The following is a 21,921-nucleotide window of genomic DNA, read 5'->3' as shown; positions in this document are numbered from 1 at the left end:
AACCCCCCAAGCAGGATCGGCAGAAAGGACTGATGCGGCCGGTGACTCGGAAGGAGCTGCTTAAAAACCTGTCATAACTTGTCGCAGTGAAAAAAGCTCACCCCCATCCACCGAACTCCAGCGCCCTCGGAAAGTATGTTCCCCGAGGGCGGGATCACGGATCTTTTCTTCCCAAGTTTTTTGCCTGCCGCATTCCTTCCCTCCAGCGCGTCGGCGTATGCTGACGCCATGACGCCGCACACGTAGTCCCGCCCCTGCAGAGAGAGGCACTGGGACGGATCCCAGGGTGCTTGCAAACACGGAATGTGAGGCCTCGGCCCGGTTGCTCCCGGATCCCCGGCCCGCTCTCTACACGGGCCTGCGCCCGCTGCCGCCGCCCCCAGCTCGCCCGGAGGAGCCAGGGCAGCCGCGCCCTTCTGCTGTGTGCCCGCGTGGCCGCCGCCGCCCCTCGGAATCCTCCGGGGCCGCCGAGGAGTTCGCTACGGAGGGAGGCGGGGGCCTTCGGGAGGAGGAGGCGGAGGAGGCGGAGGAGGAGGGAAGGAAGATGGCGGCCGTGGAACTAGAGTGGATCCCAGAGACCCTCTATAACACCGCCATCTCCGCTGTCGTGGACAACTACATCCGCTCACGCCGAGACATCCGCTCCTTACCCGAGAACATTCAATTCGATGTTTACTATAAGGTACGGAACGTGGGCCAGCATTCTGCTCTCCTGCAGCAACCCCTGGGGCCGCACCCCCTTCCACGTCCGCGAACCCCCGCGTTTAACCCCTTACCCCTTGTAGCAGGGTCGTCTTCCGAGACATATGGGGCGGTGTCGGGGTGACCAGTATAGAAACACCCCATCTGGTAGCCTCTGTCTTGCAAGATCTTGGGCCTTGATGGATACGTCTTCCTAATGAGTCTTTTCCCCCTTTTGGTGTTCCCTCCTACATTGGGGCCCCTTTGGGGAGGCCTTTTGCGTGGACTTCCTCTATTGCGCCCTTGTCCCACTCAGTCCTTCCCTTCTAGCCTGTGTCTTCGGGATGTTTTCTGCCCTCCCTTCCCAATTAAGTGTCACCATCAGTTGGACTTTTCTTTGCTCTTTTCCCCTCCTTTCTAGTTTTTTTTCTCGCCGCCCTCCCCAAGTTTTTTTTCTTTTTTCTTCTGCTTTTTGTTCCTTAGCTTTACCTATTTCTGCCTAATTGGGAGGGAGTTGAGGAATTATTGGAAGTAGTCATCTGTCTTATTCGCATCTCTTTTAAAGCTTTGGTTTTTGTATATACTAGGGGTTGAATAGGGGTTTTTATTAACATGGGAGTGGTGATAAACTACTTGAAAGGGGGAAAATCCTTAAAAAAAAAAAACTTTAGAATTTAAAGTATGTTCATATATTTGCAAGTTGTAATCTTGCAGCATTCCTAAATCGCTCCCCCTCAGAAATCTGAACAAAAAGTTTCCAAGTCAGTCTCCAAGTAGTTTCAGGGGTAAGTGTCTTTAGACGTGGACAGTTTTGCAGTGTTTAGAGAGGGAGGAGAACTTTATGGACTGGGAGCCTCCCTTTTCCTCTCCCCCCACATTTGAATGTGAACAGTGGACTTATTATTCAGTCCTCTTTGCCTTGAATCGGCGTGGATAACGCCTCTTCTCCTGTAGCCATCCACGCAAAATTTGACTAGAAGTGTGATTTATTTTTTAGATCTAAACACTTCCTCTTGACGTGTGAGTTGGCTGGAACATTGTAAACTGATATTTAACAGATGTGTATGTTCTTATATATGTATGATGTTTTGTGGCAGTTGTTTCATCGGGAAGGTTGCCCACTTCTCCACCCCGAATATTTTTTCAGAAAGCAGCTGACTTGCTGCATTCTACTAAATCCAGCTGCTTTACACCAATTCTAACAATTAAATTTTTTTCCCCCTAGATATTTGGGGAATATTCATTTTGGTCATTTATGTTATTATTTGGGGAGAGGGGAAGTTAGAGAAAAATCTCCCTTTGTTCCAGATCCCTTTGATACATTGATTTACTTTTGTGCATATCTAAGGAAGTTTTGTATATTTAAGATTCATTCCTCCCAAGAAGGATGAGTTGGATTTCTTTCTCAACCTGGGAAACTGCAGCTTTTCGTGTATGCTAACTCTATCTTTTAATAAATCGTGTGTTATCTTTTACACTTTCTAGAGAAAATCATTGGAAATTTAATCAAAGTATATTTAGTGGTTGAATTCCCTCAAAGTACTTGGATATCTTCTAGTAACTTTTATTTCTAATTGAAGCTTTTCATTTATGGATTATTAATAGTGAGTATGAACAGATGGTGCTTTTGCCACATTTTCTGTTTCACATAGTCCACAAAGGTTTAATATGGTGTCTTTTTTGGTACACTTGTACTCCTTAATAGCTGTGTGCCTGTAGGGAATATGGCACTGTGCTAAGGTGAAGGGAGGTGTTTAACATGTGCCCGGAACTGTAAGTGCTTTTACACAGTTATTTTGTTTAAGCCTCACAATTAAACTGTAAAGTGGGGTATAACCCTGTTTTATAGGTGAGAAAGTTAAGTAATTTAGTCTAGGTCTCATACCTAGTATTTAGTTCCTGTGTACCTTGCTTTCTTGCTTAATGTTTACAGTTTCCACTTTTCTCCAATTTAGAGTCAAGGAGAAACTCACAGTCAGATCCCTCCCTCTAGCTGTCCCAACTTCCATCAATAGGCATAGTCATAGACGAAATAATAGTATTTGTGCAATCAAAAATTTCCCCATCCTGATTTACCATAGTCCAGTGTCACTATGTTAGTTTTTGTCAGTAGCTTCAGGTGAAGGCACAATCATAAAGCTTTAGGAAATGGGGTTATGGAATGAATGGGAGTTGAAGAAGTAGACAGGCTGACTGCTCCCTAAAAAGGGAAGGGAGAGAGGTATTGATATTTAGAAAGGGTAAAATGTGAAAGTTGTTCTTTTTTAAGAATGGAAGATGTTAGAATATATTTATTGGCTGAATGGCAGAAACCAAAACGGAATGAGAGGTTGAATATACAAGTAAGGCAGGAAATAAATTATGGAGCAGAGTCCTTGAGTAGGAGTGTTAAATTAATGAGCCTTGCCCCTTCCTTCACCCTGCATAAATTAAGGTATTAGTCTTTTTAAAAAAAATTTAATTTATTTATTTTTGGCTGCATTGGGTCTTGGTTGCTGCGCACGGGCTTTCTCTAGTTGCGGCGAGCGGGGGCTACTCTTCGTTGCGGTGGCTTCTCTTGTTGCGGAGCATGGGCTGTAGGTGCGCGGGCTTCAGTAGTTGTGGCTCGCGGGCTCTAGAGCACAGGCTTAGTAGTTGTGATGCGTGGGCTTAGTTGCTCCACGGCATGTGGGACCTTCCCGGACCAGGACTCGAACCCGTGTCCCCTGCATTGGCAGGCGGATTCTTAACCACTGCGCTACCAGGGAAGTCCAAGGTATTAGTCTTACATTGGAGTTGAGGAAGGAATACTTCTTTCTCTAAGATCAGATGCAAAGAGTTAAAGACACAAAGTGTCTACATAACTAAGTTTGCAAAGAATGGTAGTTATGAATTAGGAGGTAAGATCATCTGCTGAGAATCAGGGATAGAAGTGGTGGCTTTTATGTAGAAAGGCTAAACAGAAGTTGGAAATGGCTACTAAGTTATATAGAAAGGGAGGCTCAGTAAAAATATGTTTTAAAAAAATGATAGGAGATATAGATGGTTCCATAAAAGAGTATCCTACAGGATAATGTCTTTGAATCAGAATGGGTTTTCTCTAAGGGTACTCAACAATTTGGGTATAGAAGTACATAAAGTGAATAGAAAGCATTGTAAAATTGTAGACAAACTGAAGGCAAATAGAGTGAAGGGCTGGGTTCTTCAAAGAGTGAAGTTTATTAACTTTTCTTTTTATTGTAACTGCTGAATGGTCTATTTTATCCTGTTCCAATTACAGAATTTTCCATAGAGTTTTAAGTTTTGACCCAGTGAAGTGTTTCCATAATGTGTTCTATTTATTGTTTTCAGTCTTAAACTTAATAATTTGGGATTTTAAAAAATTATTATTGTAAGTCTCATGCTGAAAACCATACAAATTAATGCCTGATTTAGTATTAGAGTTGAATTAATTTTTTCTTTTTCTGTGTTTATTTCCATTCTTAGTTATAAACAGCCTCAACTAATATTTTTTTTTGATTGGCTTGTAACAAATTGAAAAAAAATTCTTGCAACGTATTTGACAGCCAAAGAGTTAATATTCTTTTCACATAAAAAACTCTTAGGCTTAATAAATTGAGAACAAAAACTTTAGGGGAGGCAGGGCGTAAAAAAACATAAATAGCCAGCCATACCATGTATCTGGATGAGAAGGTAATATGTTATAAATATGTCCACTCATGTCAGTTTAAGCTGTGAATTTATTACAACTTGAATCAGAATCTCAGAATTTTATTGGGTATAGGAAACTGATTAAATATATTTATATGGAGGAATTAATTACATGAGAATAAATGAGCCAAGGAAATTTTTAAGATGTACAGTATTTAGGATAGTCAAGTGTATTAGAAGGCTATATATTTTATTTTATTTTATTTTATTTATTTATTTTTGCGGTATGCGGGCCTCTCACTGCTGCGGCCTCTCCCGCTGCGGAGCAGAGGCTGCGGATGCGCAGGCTCAGCGGCCATGGCTCACGGGCCCAGCCGCTCCGCGGCATGTGGGATCCTCCCGGACCGGGGCACGAACCCACGTCCCCTGCATCTGCAGGCGGACTCTCCACCACTGCGCCACCAGGGAAGCCCAGAAGGCTATATATTTTAAAACAACATGGTATTGGCACAAGAACAGCAAAGAGGGAAATTGATTTATAGAACATAGTAGACAGAACATTACTAGAACATAGAAGACAGACTAGATAGAAACCAAAGCATATTTAAGAATATATTACATAATAAAGTTATAGGACAGTGCTGTATTTTAAATAAATGGGGAAAAATTGGTTATTTGGGGGGAATGTTAGACTTCTACTTCACACCTTATACCAAAATGAATTCCAGGTGAATTAAAGATTTAAATATGGCAAATGAAATCATAAAAGTATCAGAATAAAGTGTTGGGTATCTTAGAGTGGGAAATGACTGAAATTCTTTTTTAAAGAAATTATTGAGGTAATTTACAAATTTAAAAAATGTCAAACTTTATAAAAATGAGTAATGTAAAACGTGAAGTCCTGTTACTCATCTTGCCAACACTAATGCTGTCTTGGCATAGAGAAGGCTTTTCTAAGCCTGAAACCAAAACCCAGGAGGAAAAAAAGAAATTGATACTTTTGAGTACATTAAAAAATAGGGGGAAAATTGTAAGCACATTTTTTAAAAAGACTATGTAAATGGCAACATTTGTCACATGAAGAGTGAATTTCCTAATACAGAAAGATCTAATACTAATTAGTATGTAAAGGACAACCAACTTGTTTTCAGAAGACCTGAACAGCTAGCTCATACAAGAAGAAAACATCTAATACTAATCATAATAAATATCAAAAGATGCTCAGATGAAATGCAAATTAAAATGCAGTGTCAAGCCAAGTCAACCATGAAGAAGAAGGAAAATCTGGAGGGCTTACACCATCAAATATCAGGCTGTAACAAGATAAGATGGTTTTGGCACATGGGTAGACAAATAGGCCAATGGAGCAATACAGTCCAGAAGCAGACTGACACATGTATACTGTCAGCTGGTTTATAATAAAAGTGACACAGCAGTACAATGGAGAAAGGAAAATCAAATAATGGTGTTGGTCAGTTAGATATCCATGTAGGGGGAGAAGGATCACGATCTTACCTTATATCATACACAGTTACCATTTTTGGGTGGATTGCTGATCTAGATGTGAAAAAACAGTTTTTTAGGAAAAAAAGTTTTCACTGTGTCAGCAAAGATTTATGAGATAGGATACAAATGAGCTAAATATAAAGATAACTTGAAAAATTGGACTACATTAAGATGAAGAATATCTATTCATAAAAAATACCATTAAAAGGGAAAAGCTGGGGCTTTCCTGGCGACGCAGTGGTTAAGAATCTGCCTGCTAGTGCAGGGTACACAGTTCGAGCCCTGGTCCAGGAAGATCCCACATGCTGCGGAGCAACTAAGCCCGTGCGCCACATCTACTGAGCCTGCGCGCCACACTGCTGAAGCCTGCGCACCTAGAGCCCATGCTCTGCAACAAGAGAAGCCACCACAACGAGAAGCCCACGCACTGCAGTGAAAAGTAACCCCCGCTCACTGCAACTAGAGAAAGCCCACGCGCAGCAACAAAGACCCAGTTCAGCCATAAATAGATAGATAGATAGATACCATTAAAAGGGAAAAGCCGGGGCTTCCCTGGTTGCGCAGTGGTTAAGAATCTGCCTGCCAATGCAGGGGACATGGGTTCGACCCCTGGTCCAGGAAGATCCCACATGCTGCGGAGCAGATAATCCCGTGCGCCACACCTACTGAGCCTGCGCGCCACAACTACTGAAGCCTGCGCACCTAGAGCCTGCGCTCCACAACAAGAGAAACCTCCGCAGTGAGAAGGCCGCGCACAGCAACAAAGAGTAGCCCCCGCTCACCGCAACTAAAGAAAGCCCGCACGCAGCAACGAAGACCCAACACAGCCAAAGATAAAAATAAATAAATAAATTTATTTTTGAAAAAGGGAAAAGCCATGCCACAGAGTAGAAAATATTTGTAGCACATATATCTGACAAAGGAATCATCCTGCATCTAAAGAACTAGAAATTAAGAAAATAAGAACCCATTTTTTTTAATGGAGAAATAACTTCAATAGATCTCCAAAAGGGGACATTCCAAGGACCTGTCAAACATTTGGAAAAATGCTCAACCTCATTTTGTCTTCAGGGAAATCGCTGTCCTCCTGTACTTTCCTCAGAATGAGTAAATGAAAAAGAAAAAAGTGTTGGTAAGGATATGGAGCAATCAGAACTCTCATATACTGTTAGTGGGAATGTAAATTGATAAACCATTTTGGAAAACTAGCATCATCTACTAAAACTGAACATATATATACCCTATAATTCCATCTCAAGATATATACACTTAAGAACGTTCAGGGAGTCCCCTGGTGGTCTAGTGATTAGGATTTGGTGCTTTCACTGCCATGGCCCAGGTTCAATCCTTGGTTGGGGAACTGAGATTCCACAAGCTGTGCAGTGTGACCAAAAAAAAAAAAAAAAGGTCATAGCAATACTATTCATGATAACCAGAAAGTGGAGACTATCCCAATGTCTATCAGTAGGAGAATTAATAAATAAATTGTGGAGTAGTCGTATAGTAGAATATTTTGCAATGAAAATGAATGAATTGCAACTGTTAGAAACCATATGGATGAATCTCACAAATGGTATTGAGTGAAAGAAATCAGTCATAGGAGTATGTATCAGAGTCTCCCAAACTCTCTCCCCTCATAGCACCCTTAGGCCAAAAGAAATACCTAACAGTTCTGTTCATTAAGTAGATATAAACAATTAATAATACTTACGTCCTAACAACTTAAGAGCCATTAAAAGAATAGTGCACAAAAATTGAAAGAACAAAGAGTAGTGTACTTCATTCTTAAATAACCACAATTACTTATTACTGGGTTGTGTGTGTTTGTCGGGCACTGTACAGCTTCTCACATCTTGGAATCGGATTGGTCACCACCATTCCATTTTCTGTTCCATAATGATTTTTGCACATTACTTTTATTATAGCAACCACTGAAAATGCTGCTTCACAAAGATAAGATGTTGTTGAAAGGAATATAGCAATCTAGTATTTGGCATGGTTTAATACAGATGTGGAATATTGTTTCTTTCAAACTTCAAATATCTTGCAATGCCCCAGGGAACCTTGGTGCAGTTTGGAAAATGTGGATATGTAGTGTGATTCCATTTGTTTAAAGTTCAAAAACAGGCAAAATTAATCATAAGTAAGTCAGGAGCAGTTATCCTTGGAGGATAGTGACTATGCAGAGGCACAAAGGTAGATGTCTGGGATTCTGATAATATTCTATTTTATGATCTGTATGTTGGTTATGGGTGTGTTCACTTTGTGAAAATTTATTGAGCTTTACATTTTATTCTTTCATTTTCTTTTTAAAATTATATACATATATATATATATATATATATATACACACACACATATATATAGTTTTTTTTTTTCGGTACGCAGGCGTCTCACTGTTGTGGCCTCCCCCGTTGCGGAGCACAGGCTCCGGACGCGCAGGCTCAGCGGCCATGGCTCACGGGCCCAGCCGCTCCGCGGCACATGGGATCCTCCCGGACTGGGGCACGAACCTGTATCCCCTGCATCAGCATGCGGACTCTCAACCACTGCGCCACCAGGGAAGCCCCATATATTTTTTAATTAATTATTTTTAGCTGCATTGGGTCTTCGTTGCTGCACGTGGGCTTTCTCTAGATGCCGCGAGCGGGGGCTACTCTTTGTTGCGCTATGTGGGCTTCTCATTGCGGTGGTTTCTCTTGTTGTGGAACACGGGCTCTAGGTGTGTGGGCTTCATTAGTTGTGGCACGTGGGCTCAGTAGTTGTGGCTCACGGGCTCTAGAGCACAGGCTCTGTAGCTGTGGTGCACGGGCTTAGTTGCTCCGTGCCATGTGGGATCTTACCAGACCAGGGCTCTAACCTGTGTCCCCTGCATTGGCAGGCGGATTCTAAACCACTGCTCCACCAGGGAAGTCCTAAATTATATATATTTTTTATTGAAGTATAGTTGCTGTACAATATTATACAAATTACAGGTGTACAATATAGTGATTCACAATTTTTAAAGGTTATACTCCATTTATAGTTCATATAAAATATTGGTGATATTCCCTGTGTTGTACAATATATCCTTGTAGCTTATTTTGTACATAATAGTTTGTACCTCTTAGAGCTTTATATTTTAAATATGAATTGTGCACTCATCTATGTGTATGTTATACTTCAATAAAAAGGTTTAAAAATTAACATTCATCTTCACTTACTAGATTGTCATGGTTTAATCATTCAAATAACTCATACCCTTTAATCCACAATACCATTAAATTTTTTTTTTTCCTACAGGAATGCTTGTTGACTGTGCAGAAAATTCTATTTGGGAATATTAAGTACAGTATTGTTTATGATGGCAAAAATTGGAAACAACTACATGCTAATCAATCAGGAATGGAATATCATACTGCAGTTAGAAAGAATGAGGATGCTGGGACTTCCCTGGTGGTCTAGTGGTTAAGACTCCGTGCTTCCACTGCAGGGGGCACGGGTTTGATTCCTGGTTGGGGAACTAAGATCCCACATGCCACGTAGCGTGGCCAGAAAAAAAAAAAAAAGAAAGAATGAGGATGCTGTGTATACTGAAGTAGAGAGCACATGGGGAGAATAAAAAGCTTGTTACAAAGTAGTGTGAATAATATAATCCTGTTGTTTTTAAATGGAGGAATATATGTGTACATTTGTATATGTGTTGAAAAAAATTAGAGGAACACAAAATTTCATACTGTTTATTCAAGGGATGGGATTATAGTCATTTTTAACTTTGTACATATATTCTCTCTTAAATAAATTATATCCATTTATTGATGTTACTATTGGCTTATTGTAATATTCTAAGTAGAATAAATTCCTCAAATTATCAATTTTATCATGCTCGCTATATTACCTTTAAAAAGTTTTAAAATTAAAATAATTTAAAATGTTTCCTTAGCTTCCAAGACATTTGAGAGTAGGAAAAGAGAATCCACTCAAACATCCTTTGACAGAGTTCTTTAAAGAAACTTGGATCAACAAAATTATTTCCTAAAGTATCTTCCAAATATTCGAAAATCCAGGAGCATTATTAATATTTTAATTTAGTAGGCTGTGTTTTACACTTAATATTGATAAAGATCTCTATTTTTAAAAAAGATAACAAGCAAAGTACTTGTTATGTTATGTTGTTCTTGTTTATTTTCTTTTTTTTATACTGCTTGGATTTTTATGACTGTATTATTTTGATATATAAAAGAAGTAAAATTGAATTTTTAAGAATAAAATATCTGGGACATGAAGTTGTACTAAGAGGGGAATAGCCTAAAAATTGATATTCTAAAATATTAGCGTGACCAAGAAATAAGTTGAGGGACTTCCCTGGTGGCTCAGTGGTTAAGAATCCTCCTGCCAATGCAGGGGACACGGGTTTGAACCCTGGTCCAGGAAGATTCCCCATGCCACGGAGCAACTAAGCCCTTGCGCCACAACTACTGAGCCTGCGCTCTAGAGCCCGCGAGCCACAACTACTGAAGCCCGCGCTCCTAGAGCCTGTGCTCCGCAACAAGAGAAGCCACCGCAGTGAGAAGCCCGCACATCGCAATGAAGAGTAGCCCCTGCTTGCTGCAACTAGAGAAAGCCCACATGCAGCAATGAAGACCCAACGCAGCCAAAAATAAATAAATAAAATTAATAAATTTATTTTTTTAAAAGTCTTAAAAAAAAAGAAATAAGTTGAGGTGATTGGTTTAAAAGAAAAGTAAATAATTCAACTAACTAAGTAGTTAATTCACTAGCTAGCCAGATCAGCAAGTGTGAGAGAAAGCTCACATTCTCAAAATTAGGAATGAGAAAGTAAAAACAACCATAGATACAGTGGAAAGGGGAAAAATAGCTTTTTAAGTTATAGAATAGCTTCTTTAGATGTACAGTAGCTTATGTAATTCTGTGCTAATCAGTCTGCAAACCTTACTGAAATTTTGTTTCTAGGAAGATACAAATGATCCAAGAGAGAAGTTGATAGACTAAAAACTGTAAAAGAATTGAGAAATTATACTTTTCTCTTTGTTCACATGCCTCCTCCCTCAGCAGACAAAACTCGCGCCAATTTTAGATACTTTCTTGAGTATATTCAAATAACATTTGATATTACTGGTATTTAAGTGATTTTCAGACTTATTTCTGGAGCTGTATGCTACATATTCAACATTCTTGAAGGGCTAACCAATACAGTTAGAATAAGAAAAATCCAGCAAAATCAAGTGAAAAACTACAATAAGATAATTCAGTAGGAGGATGATTACACATTTATAATTAAAAATTTGATAATTTTTTTATATGCAATATAGGAAAGAATATGTTTTACTCGTTAAAAGAAAACATGCCATGGAGTAAATCCAAAAAGAGGGGTACAGAAATCTGAAGGTCTTCAATAAGTGTAGAAGAAGCATATTTTCTTCTTAGATTGGAAGATTCAGAGTTTTAAAGATATGATTTCTCTCTAACTCTTGTGTCTTGGAACCAAGTTTAATAACTTAAAAATGTGTAATGAAAAAAAAAGTTTTTAACATCCATAATGGAGAATTAAAATTTATGAAACATACTGAAAACTCCTGCAAATCACTAAGAAAAAGAGGACCAAAAAGAAACGTGTTGTCATGTTGACAGTGATTTTCTCTAGATGGTAAAATTGAATGAATGTTATTTTTTATAAATTCTTTTCTATATTTTCTAATTTAAAAATGTATATGCAGTTCTGGGATCAAAGGGAAAAATGTTTTAAAGTTGGCTATCTAGAATACAGAATGAGTTTTTTTTGTTTGTTTTTTACAATTAAAAAAAAATTGCAGTATAGTTGATTTACAGTGTTTCAGTTGTAGAGAATGAGTTTTCTTATAGAGGCAGAATGTTTTGTTATAACCATACTATCTTCTTTCTAGTGCTTCATGGATACACTCCTAATTTTCACCAAGATTGGTAGTGAAGGTTTAAGAAGAGAAGTTGAGAAACTTCTTACCCAAATGTAGAGATCACTGATACATATTGAGTTTTATGTGGCTGGTTATCACTGTTGGTTAGATTGTACATCCAACTAGTTTTTTGTTTTGACCTTCCATTTGTACCATGGTAGCATCTTCTACCATTAACACAATCATGGTATCTTGAAAATTATGCCATTGACCCATCACGCGAGAGACAGAGTTAGAGAATCTGTGTATTAGACATAAGTTCATTCTTGTAATGATTGAGGAAAAAACTCAATTTCTCTTTTAATGGATGGCAAATCTAGTATCTTTATATGTGGACAGTGTATTTAAACGTTAGGAAAGGGTTACCTTCCCATTTGAGAGTTAACTGTTTCTTGTGCTTTAAATAATGTGAACATTTCCACTTAACCTTTTGCTTACTTAACCAATAAGCAAAGCACCTTGCCCTGGAAGATACAAAAATCATGTTGGTCAGTTGTATTTTTTTTTAAAGTATGACATAGAACCAATGAGTGGAACAGCTGAGCAATTAAAATGTTATAAGAAGCAAGAAATTAAAATATTTGGTTTACCTCCAGAAGAAAGCATTTATTGGGTTGGCCTAAAGGTTCCTTTGGTTTTTAGGTAAAAATAAAAGACACATTTTTCATTTTCATCAAAAACTTTATTAAACAACATATTCACCATTTTGTTCCACTACCTTCTGCCATTTTTCAGGCAGCTTCATAATTCCTTCTTCCCAAAACATTTTATCTTTTTGTGTAAAGAACTGTTCCAGGTGCTTTTTACAGTCTTCCAGGGAATTGAAATTTTTTTCATTAAAAAAATTTTGTAAAGACTGAAATAAATGGAAATCTGGAGGTGCAATGTCTGGTAAATACAGTGGAAGAATCAGAACTTCCCAGCCCAGCTGTAACAGTTTTTACCTGGTCATCAGAGACATGCAGTCTTGCGTTATCCTGATGGAAGATTATGTGTTTTTTGTTGACTAATTCCGAACGCTTTTCATTGAGTGCTGCTTTCAGTTGTTCTAACTGGGACCAGTACTTTTTGGAATTAATTGTTTGGTTTTCCGGAAGGAGCTCATAATAGAGGACTCGCTTCCAATCCCATCATATACACAACATCACCTTCTTTGGATGAAGACCGGGCTTTAGTGTGGTTGGTGGTGGTTCATTTCGCTTGCCCGACGATCTCTTCTGTTCCACGTTATTGTACAGTATCCACATTTCATCACCCGTCAAAATTTGTTTTAAAAACTGAACATTTTCGTTACATCTAAATAGAGAATTGCATGTGGAAATATGGTCAGGAAGCTTTTTTCGCTTAACTTAACGTGAAACCCAAACATCAAAGCGGTTAACATAACCAGGCTGGTGCAAATGATTTTCAACGCTTGATTTGGATATTTTGAGTATGTCGGCTATCTCCCGCATGGTATAATGTTGATTGTCCTCAATTAATGTCTCGATTTGATTGCTTTCAACTTCAACTGGTCTCCCCGACCGTTGAGCATCATCCAGCGAGAAATCTCCAGTACAGAACCTCGCAAACCACTTTTGACACGTTCCATCAGTCACAGCACCTTCTTCATACACTGCATAAATCTTTTTTTGTGTTTCAGTTGCGTTTTTACCTTTCTTGAAATGATAAAGCATAATATGCTGAAAATGTTGCTTTTTTCTTCCATCTTCAATATTAAAATGGCTACACAAAAATTACCCAATTTTGATAAGTTTTTTTTTAATGCTCGCTGATATGACAGCTGTCACAATACTATCTAACAAAATTGTTTCGAATGAAGTTAAAGAAAACTAAGTGCTATTAGAGCCATTTTACAGGAAAAAACGAATGAACTTTTTTGCCAACCCAATGCTTTTTAATTAAGTGTGTGTTATATTAAAATACTTCTGTGGTACTTTAATCCAAGAATGTGTAATCTGACAACACGTTAAGATTGTAATCAAACAACAGATAAAGGACATTATATGTAATTTACAATGTAATATGAGAGCAAAGTAAAGGAATATCAAGTTATATGCCAAAGTTAATTTTTTCGGAGCTACATTTCAAGTGAATTTTGAGATTAGAGAACAATAATAAATGTATCTTATGTGTGTTAAACAAAACAAAATATTACTTTATTTTTATTTATTTTCTTTTGGCTGCGTTGGGTCTTCATTGCTGGGCACGAGCTTTCTCTCGTTGCAGCAGGCAGGGGCTACTCTTTGTTGCAGTGAGTGCTCTCGTTACAGTGGCTTCTTCTGTTGCGGAGCACGGGCTCTAGAGCACAGGCTCAGTAGTTGTGGCACATGGCTTTAATTGCTCTGTGGCATGTGGGATCTTCCCAGACCAGGGCTCGAACACGTGTCCCCTGCATTGGCAAGCAGATTCTTAACTACTGCGCCACCAGGGAAGTCACTAGACCATAGTTTTGAACTTGATTTCTTTTATATCTTTTTCTAAACCTTTCTGAGTTGTTTTTTGTTTGTTTGTTTTTGTTTTTTTGCGGTACGTGGGCCTGTCACTGTTGTGGCCTCTCCCGCTGCGGAGCACAGGCTCCAGACACAGAGGCTCAGTGGCCATGGCTCACGGGCCCAGCCGCTCCACGGCACATGGGATCCTCCCGGACTGGGGCACAAACCAGCGTCCCTCGCATTGGCAGGCGGACTCAACCACTGCGCCACCAGGGAAGCCCCTGAGTTTTTGTTTTTGGGAATAAGCCTAGATTATTTTGGGTTGGTTTTGTTTTGTTTTTTGTTTTTTTTCTTTTCCATTATTATTTATCATGGGATATTGAATATAGTTCTCTGTGCTATACAGTAGGACGTTGTTGTTTGTCCATCCTATTATATATATAATAGTTTACATCTGCTAATCCCAAACTCCCAGTCCTTCCCTCCGCCCTCCCCCTCCCCCTCGGCAACCACAAATCTGTTCTCTATGTCTGAGAGTCTGTTTCTGTTTTGTAGATAGGTTCATTTGTGCCATATTTTATATTCAACATGTAAGTGATATCCTATGGTATTTGTCTTTCTGACTGACTTCACTTAGTATGATAATCTCTAGTTCCATCCATGTTGCTGCAGATGGCATTATTTCATTCTTTTTTATGGCTGAGTAGTATTCCATTGTGTATATATACCTCATCTTCTTTATCCATTCATCTTTTGATGCACATTTAGGAGGTTTCCATGTTTTTAGCCTAAATTATTTTGTATGCTAATTTGATATTAACACTAAACTGTTCACTCAGCCTGGTAATTTTGGATTGGCTGCAGAGCAGCCACGTCAATTCAAAATCCCTTGGGGTAAGGCAGGCTTTCATCCCTATCTTTAGCTCCCAGAGAGTTCTCCGGTTTGGGGGATGTCTTGTATTGCCATTGCAATAGCTGCCTTCAGTTTTCTGTAAAAATTTTACTTTAGGGGACTTCCCTGGTGGTGCAGTGGTTAAGAATCCGCCTGCCAATGCAGGGGACGTGGGTTCAAGCCATGGTCCGGGAAGATCCCATGTACCGCGGAGCAACTAACTCCATGCACCACAACTACTGAGCCTGCACTCTAGAGCCCACAAGCCACAACTACTGAAGCCTGCACGCCTAGAGCCCGTGCTCTGCAACAAAGAGAAGCCACCGTAATGAGAAGCCTGCACACTGTGATGGCGAGTGGCCCCCACTCGCCGCAACTAGAGAAAGCCCGCGCGCAGCAACGAAGACCCAACGCAGCCAACAGCAAATAAATAAGTATGCTGTTGGCTGCGTTGGGTCTTCGTTGCTGCGCGCGGGCTTTCTCTAGTTGCGGCGAGTGGGGGCCACTGTTCGTCGTGGTGCGCAGACCTCTCACTGTCGTGGCCTGCCTTTTTGCGGAGCACAGGCTCCAGACGCGTAGGTTCAGTAGTTGTGGCTCATGGGCCTAGTTGCTCTGCGGCATGTGGGATCTTCCCAGATCAGGGCTCGAACCCGTGTCCCCTGCATTGGCAGGCGGATTCTCAACCACTGCGCCACCAGGGAAGCCCCAAATAAATATTTTTTAAAGAAAGAAAATTTTTCTTTAGTCTCTGAAAGTCCTTGCTTCTAAAATATCACCAGGAGTTTCACCCATTTATGTATTAAAGATATTAAAACTTGCACAAATGTGTTACTAATATTTTACTTACTTTTATTGTATGTTTAATTTTTATTTACAGTATTTTATTTTATTATTTATTTATTTTAAAAATTTATTTATTTGTTTCTTTTATTTTTGATTGTGTTGGGTCTTCATTGCTGCGCGCAGTCTTTCTCTAGTTGTGGTGAGCAGGGGTTACTCTTTGTTGCGGTGCACGGGCTTCTCATTGCAGTGGCTTCTCTTGTTGCAGAGCACAGGCTCTAGGCACACAGGCTTCAGTAGTTGTGGCACGTGGGCTCAGTAGTTGTGGCTTGCAGGCTCCGAGTGCAGGCTCAGTAGTTGTGGCACATGGGCTTACTTGCTCCGCGGCATGTGGGATCTTCCCAGGCCAGGGCTCGAACCCGTGTCCCTTGCATTGGCAGGCAGATTGTTAACCACTGCACCACGAGGGAAGCCCTATTTACAGTATTTTATATTCATGGACATTTTTGGTGCTTATCACGTCACATATCTCTTCCTTTATGATTTTTGCCTGTGGTATATAATGCTTAGAAAGGCAGTGTTACCAGGTAGCTTTTAACACTGCCATGATTTAATTGTTTAATATTTAAAACTTCGATAAATCTGGAATTTATTTTTGTTCTATTTTATCAGGAGGTACCTTACTTTGTTTTCCCATTTTTATGCACTCTTTATTAACTAATTTTTTGTTTCTTTCAGTGATTTTTAAAATGCTTCCTTTATCATATGTTAATTTTTTTATGTATACTAAAATCTGCTTTTGAACTTTGCGTTTTGTTCCATTGATTAGTCTACATGCCTGTACAGTATTGTTGATGTTTTTACATAATATTTTTATTGTCTGTTTCATATCTTTTGGGAGATAATTTACCTACTTATAAAATAAACTTGTTTTTTCTTATTTTCCTTAAGGTACCAGTAGCTAAAAGAAGTTGCTAGTCCTTTGATAGCCTCATTACCCAGTGGGTGCAAAATTTATTTATTAAAAAAATTTTTTGTATTGGAGCATAATTGCTTTACAATGTTGTGTTAGTTTTTGCTGTACAATAATGTGAATCAGCTATATGTATACATATATCCCCTCCCTCTTGAACCTCCCTCCCACCCCAATGCCCCCCACCCTGTCCCACCCCTTAGGTCATCACAGAGCACCGAGCTGAGCTCCCTGTGCTGTACAGTAGCTTCCCACGGGCTATTTTATAGATTGTAGTGAATATATGTTGGTGCTACTCTCTGTTTGTCCCACCCTCCCCTTCCCCTCCCCCGGGTCCACAAGCCCATTCTCTACATCTGAATCTCTTTTCCTGCTCAGAATTTAATATTAAAACACATGTAATAATGAACTAAAATATGTCAAATTTTAAAAATTTGGTATAAGAATCATTACCAAAGAACCTAGAGCCTCAGTTTTCTTTCTTCTAAGCTCTACTCCATAAGATGTGTGACTCTATGAAGGGATTAATCTTCTATTATTTCTTCTTTTTTTTTTTTTTTTTGCCTGTGCTTTGTGGCATGAGGGATCTTAGTTCCCTGACCAGGGATCCAACCTATGCCCCCTGCATTGGGAGCATGGAGTCTTAACCACTGGACTGCCAGGGAAGTCCCTCTTCTATTATTTCTATAAAAATGTTTTAAATTGCCCATTTTATACTCTTTCTTACTTCCTGATATAAAACCGTCTAAAAGCATTGTACTGTAAGTTATTAGGAACATGGATGTAAGGATAGACTGCTTGGAGCCAGATTGTTGCCTTGCCGCTTTTTTTTTTTTTTTTGAGGGTACGTGGGCCTCTCACTGTTGTGGCCTCTCCCGTTGCGGAGCACAGGCTCCGGACGCGCAGGCTCAGCGGCCATGGCTCACAGGCCTAGCTGCTCCGCGGCACGTGGGATCCTCCCGGACCAGGGCACGAACCCGTGTCCCCTGCATCGGCAGGCGGACTCTCAACCACTGCGCCACCAGGGAAGCCCCTTTTTTTTTTTAATTGAAGTATAGTTGATGTACAATGTTGTGCCAATCTCTGCTGTACAGTAAAGTGACTCAGTTATACACATAGAGACATTCTTTTTTAATATTCTTTTCCATTATGATTTATTACAGGATATTGAATATCATTCCTTGTGCTATACAGTAGGACCTTGTTGTTTATCCATTCTCTATGTAATAGTTTGCCTCTACCAAACACAAACTCCCAGTCCATCCCTCTCCTTCCCCCGTCCTCCTTGGCAACCACAAGTCTGTTCTCTATATCTATGAATCTGTTTCTGTTTTGTAGATAGGTTCATTTGTGCCATATTTTAGATTCCATCTATAAGTGATACCATATGGTATTTGTCTTTCTCTTTCTGACTTCCTTCACTTAGTGTGATAATCTCTAGTTGCATCCATGTTGCTGCAAATGCCTTGCCACTTCTTAATTATGTGATTTAGACCAGGTTATTTAACTTTATATGTCTCAGTTTCCTCATCTGTGGAAGGACAGAGCGAGTTGCTTATGAAAAGCACTTAGAACAGTGCCTGGCACATACATATAAGATCTCTGTAAGGATTTAATGCTCTTTTTCTTCTGGATTGGTATTCAAAAATCCCATTCATAAAATTTAGAAATTTTCATTTTGGGGGATAAGCCTAGTAAGGATTTTTTTTTTTTTTGAATTATAGTTGCTGTACAGGAAAGGATGATTTGAAACAGTTAAGTCACTACTCTCTCCCCAGAATTTAAATGCGGACCCCTTTTTAGCTAGAAAAATTAAACAGCTGAGAGGAAAAAAAAAGCTTGTGTTTGTTAATAGGCATACTTATACTTAAAATTGTAACTAAGGTTACTACTTTCCTAAATTTTAGTTTCAAATCCATTTGTTAGGAAATTTTCAGTATTAAAGGGATACTATGAGTTGTAGAACATATAAAGTTTAGTTTAATTGTCTTTATTTGACTAGTAAGTGTAGGCAAAAAAAGTTGTACAACTTTCCATTTCTTCTATCTTACAAAAGAAATTCTAAGCCTTAAGTTTGCTAATGATGAGTTACTTTGATAAGAAACTAAGGTTTTTTGGTCCTGTACTGTTTTTGGAGTATGTGTGTGTATATTTTGATAAGTGCATTTGTTTTTCTCCCTCAAATCAGAAATGTATCACATTGTTAAGCCCCCAAATAGGATGTGATTATAAATTCTCAGCTTTATTTTCCCTGAGTTATTCTTCATTGGTTAACTGTGAAGGTATATGTGATGGAAGGGAATTTTATCATATACATTCCCAGAAGCTTTTTTTTTTTTTTTTTTTGGCCACACTGTGTGGCTTGCGGGATCCTAGTTCCCTGACCAGGGATTGAACCTGTGCCCCCTGCAGTGGGAGCGTGGAGTCCCAGCTACTGGACTGCCAGGGAAGTCCCTGTTTTTCTAACCTCAGAAAACATAATCATCTCCAAAAATAGCAAATCTTTCCTTATGAAAGTTTATGGTTAAGATGAATATCCAATCACTGTTTGAAGATAACATTTCTGCCTCCCCTTCCTGAGCACGTGGCACTCCCTGTCCCCTCTCCCTTCCAGCAGTCATTATTGATTTGTATTCCTGTATCTACCTAATCTGACCTGGCCTCCATTATGAATAGTGATTTATGCCCAAGAGTTTGCTAAATGAGTTTGTAGTATGTTTTCCCTGTGCAAAGTTAACTGGCCCATTTGGCAGATGAATTCAGGATCATGTCCTCTTTCTGAAACCCATGTTTTTGTCAAATGAACTGTTAAGTGCTTACTAATGTAAAATGAGTTGATATAATAAAATTCCTGCCTTCTAAGGCACTGTATTTATATAGCTATATAAATTCAGTAACATTTGGTGAAGTTGAGGCAGGGGAAAGAGGAGCAGTAGTATTTTTTTTTTAACTGTGTACATGTATTTTTTGGGATAAACATTTAACACATTTATTAAAATACTATTTTAAATGGAAGTTTTAAAAAACCAGATCTTGAGTTGCAGTGTCAGGGACAGTGCTTCCGCACACGGCCCGGCCCGCTGAGCTGAGGTGTCAGCGCAGCCATTTCTCACTAGGCACTCTGATCCAAAGTGCCGGGTGTGAGGCCTCTGCATGAAGCACCCTGTGAACAAGTGAAACTAGACAAAGCACAAAGGAAAAGGAAAAAAAAAAAAAGCAAGCTCTGCAAATCCTCTGAAAAAAATGCCTCTGCACCTCTAGCTCTTGCGGAGATTGGTGTCTTCAGTGGAGTCTCCTATTTCAGGGGGACCTTCAAGATGGCAGAGGAGTGGGATGTAGAGATCACCTTCCTCCCCACAAATACATCAAAAATACATCTACATGTGGACCAACTACAGAACACATACTGAACACTGGCAGAAGACCTCAGACGTCCCCAAAGGCAAGAAAATCCCCACGTACCTTGCAGTGTGGCTGACAGGGTCTTGGTGCTCCGGCCTGGTGTCAGGCCTGCGCCTCCAAGGTGGGAGAGCCGAGTTCAGAACATTGGACCACCGGAGACCTCCCCGCCCCACGTAATAGCAATCGGCGAGAGCTCTCCCAGAGATCTCCATCTCAACACTAAGACCCAGGTCGACCCAACAGCCAGCAAGCTCCAGTGCTGGACACCCCATGCCAAACAAACAGGAACACAACCCCACCCATTAGCAGAGAGGCTGCCTAAAATCATACTAAGTTCACAGATACCCCAAAACACACGGCCAGACGCGGCCCTGCCCACCAGAACACAGGCACCAGTCCCCTCCACCAGAAAGCCTACACAAGCCACTGAACCAATCTCACCCACTGGGGGCAGACATCAAAAACAACAGGAACTACAAACCTGCAGCCCATGAAAAGGAGACCCCAAACAAAGTAAGTTAAACAAAATGAGAACACAGAGAAATATGCAGCAGATGAAGGAGAAAGGTAAAAAACCCCCAGACCAAATGAAGAAGAAATAGGCAGTCTACCTGAAAAAGAATTCAGAGTAATGAGAGTAAAGATGATCTAAAATCTTGGAAATAGAATAGAGAAAATACAAGAAACGTTTAACAAGGACTTAGAAGAACTAAAGAACAAACAAACAGTGATGAACAGCACAATAAATAAATTAAAAATACTCTAGAAGGAGTCAATAGCAGAATAACTGAGGCAGAACGGATAAGTGACCTGGAAGATAAAATAGTGGAACTAACTACCGCAGAGCAGAATAAAGAAAAAAGAATGAAAAGAATTGAGGACAGTCTCAGAGACCTCTGGGACAATATTAAATGCACCAACATTCGAATTATAGGTGTCTCAGAAGAAGAAGAGAAGAAGAAAGGGTCTGAGAAAATATTTGAAGAGATTATAGTTGAAAACTTCCCTAACAAGGGAAAGGAAATAATCAAGTACAGGAAGTGCAGAGAGTCCCATACAGGATAAATCCAAGGAGAAACATGCCAAGACACATATTAATCAAACTATCAAAAATTAAATACAAAGAAAAAAATATTAAAAGCAGCAAGGGAAAAGCAACAAATAACATACAAGGGAGTCCCCATAAGGTTAACAGCTGATCTTTCAGCAGAAACTCTGCAAGCCAGAAGGGAGTGGCAGGACATATTTAAAGTGATGAAAGGGGGCTTCCCTGGTGGCACAGTGGTAACGAATCTGCCTACCAGTGCAGTGGACACAGATTCAGTCCCTGGTCCCGGAAGATCCCACGTGCCACAGAGCAGATAAGCCTTGTGCCAAAACTACTCAGCCTGTGCTCTAGAGCCTGCGAGCCACAACTACTGAGCCTGCGAGCCACAACTACTGAGCCTGCATGCCACAACTACTGAAGCCCACATGCCTAGAGTCCGTGCTCCGCAACAAGAGAAGCCACTGCAATGAGAACCCTATGCACCACAACGAAGAATAGCCCCTGCTCGCCACAACTAAAGAAAGCCTGTGCACAACAATGAAGACCCAGGGGCTTCCCTGGTGGCGCAGTGGTTGAGAATCCGCCTGCCAATGCAGGGGACACGGGTTTGAGCCCTGGTCCAGGAAGATCCCACATGCCAT

At 40.0% G+C, this 21,921-nt stretch overlaps 1 protein-coding gene across 1 annotated transcript in view; it reads left to right on the top strand.

Moving 5' to 3' along the window:
• Positions 1 to 258: 258 nt before the first annotated feature.
• The window catches only part of APPBP2 (amyloid beta precursor protein binding protein 2), a 70,862-nt gene continuing 49,199 nt past the window's right edge, over positions 259 to 21,921 (top strand). Inside the window, exon 1 of the mRNA XM_030881835.2 lies at positions 259 to 682. Coding sequence (XP_030737695.1) covers positions 545 to 682 — 138 coding nt within the window. The 5' untranslated portion in view covers positions 259 to 544. The remainder of the gene's footprint in view (positions 683 to 21,921) is intronic.

This window comes from Globicephala melas, chromosome 20 (assembly GCF_963455315.2).
Source record: "Globicephala melas chromosome 20, mGloMel1.2, whole genome shotgun sequence".
Classification (NCBI taxonomy): domain Eukaryota; kingdom Metazoa; phylum Chordata; class Mammalia; order Artiodactyla; family Delphinidae; genus Globicephala; species Globicephala melas.
Note: the sequence above shows the minus strand (reverse complement) of the source record. Positions and strands in the feature narration are given on the sequence as shown.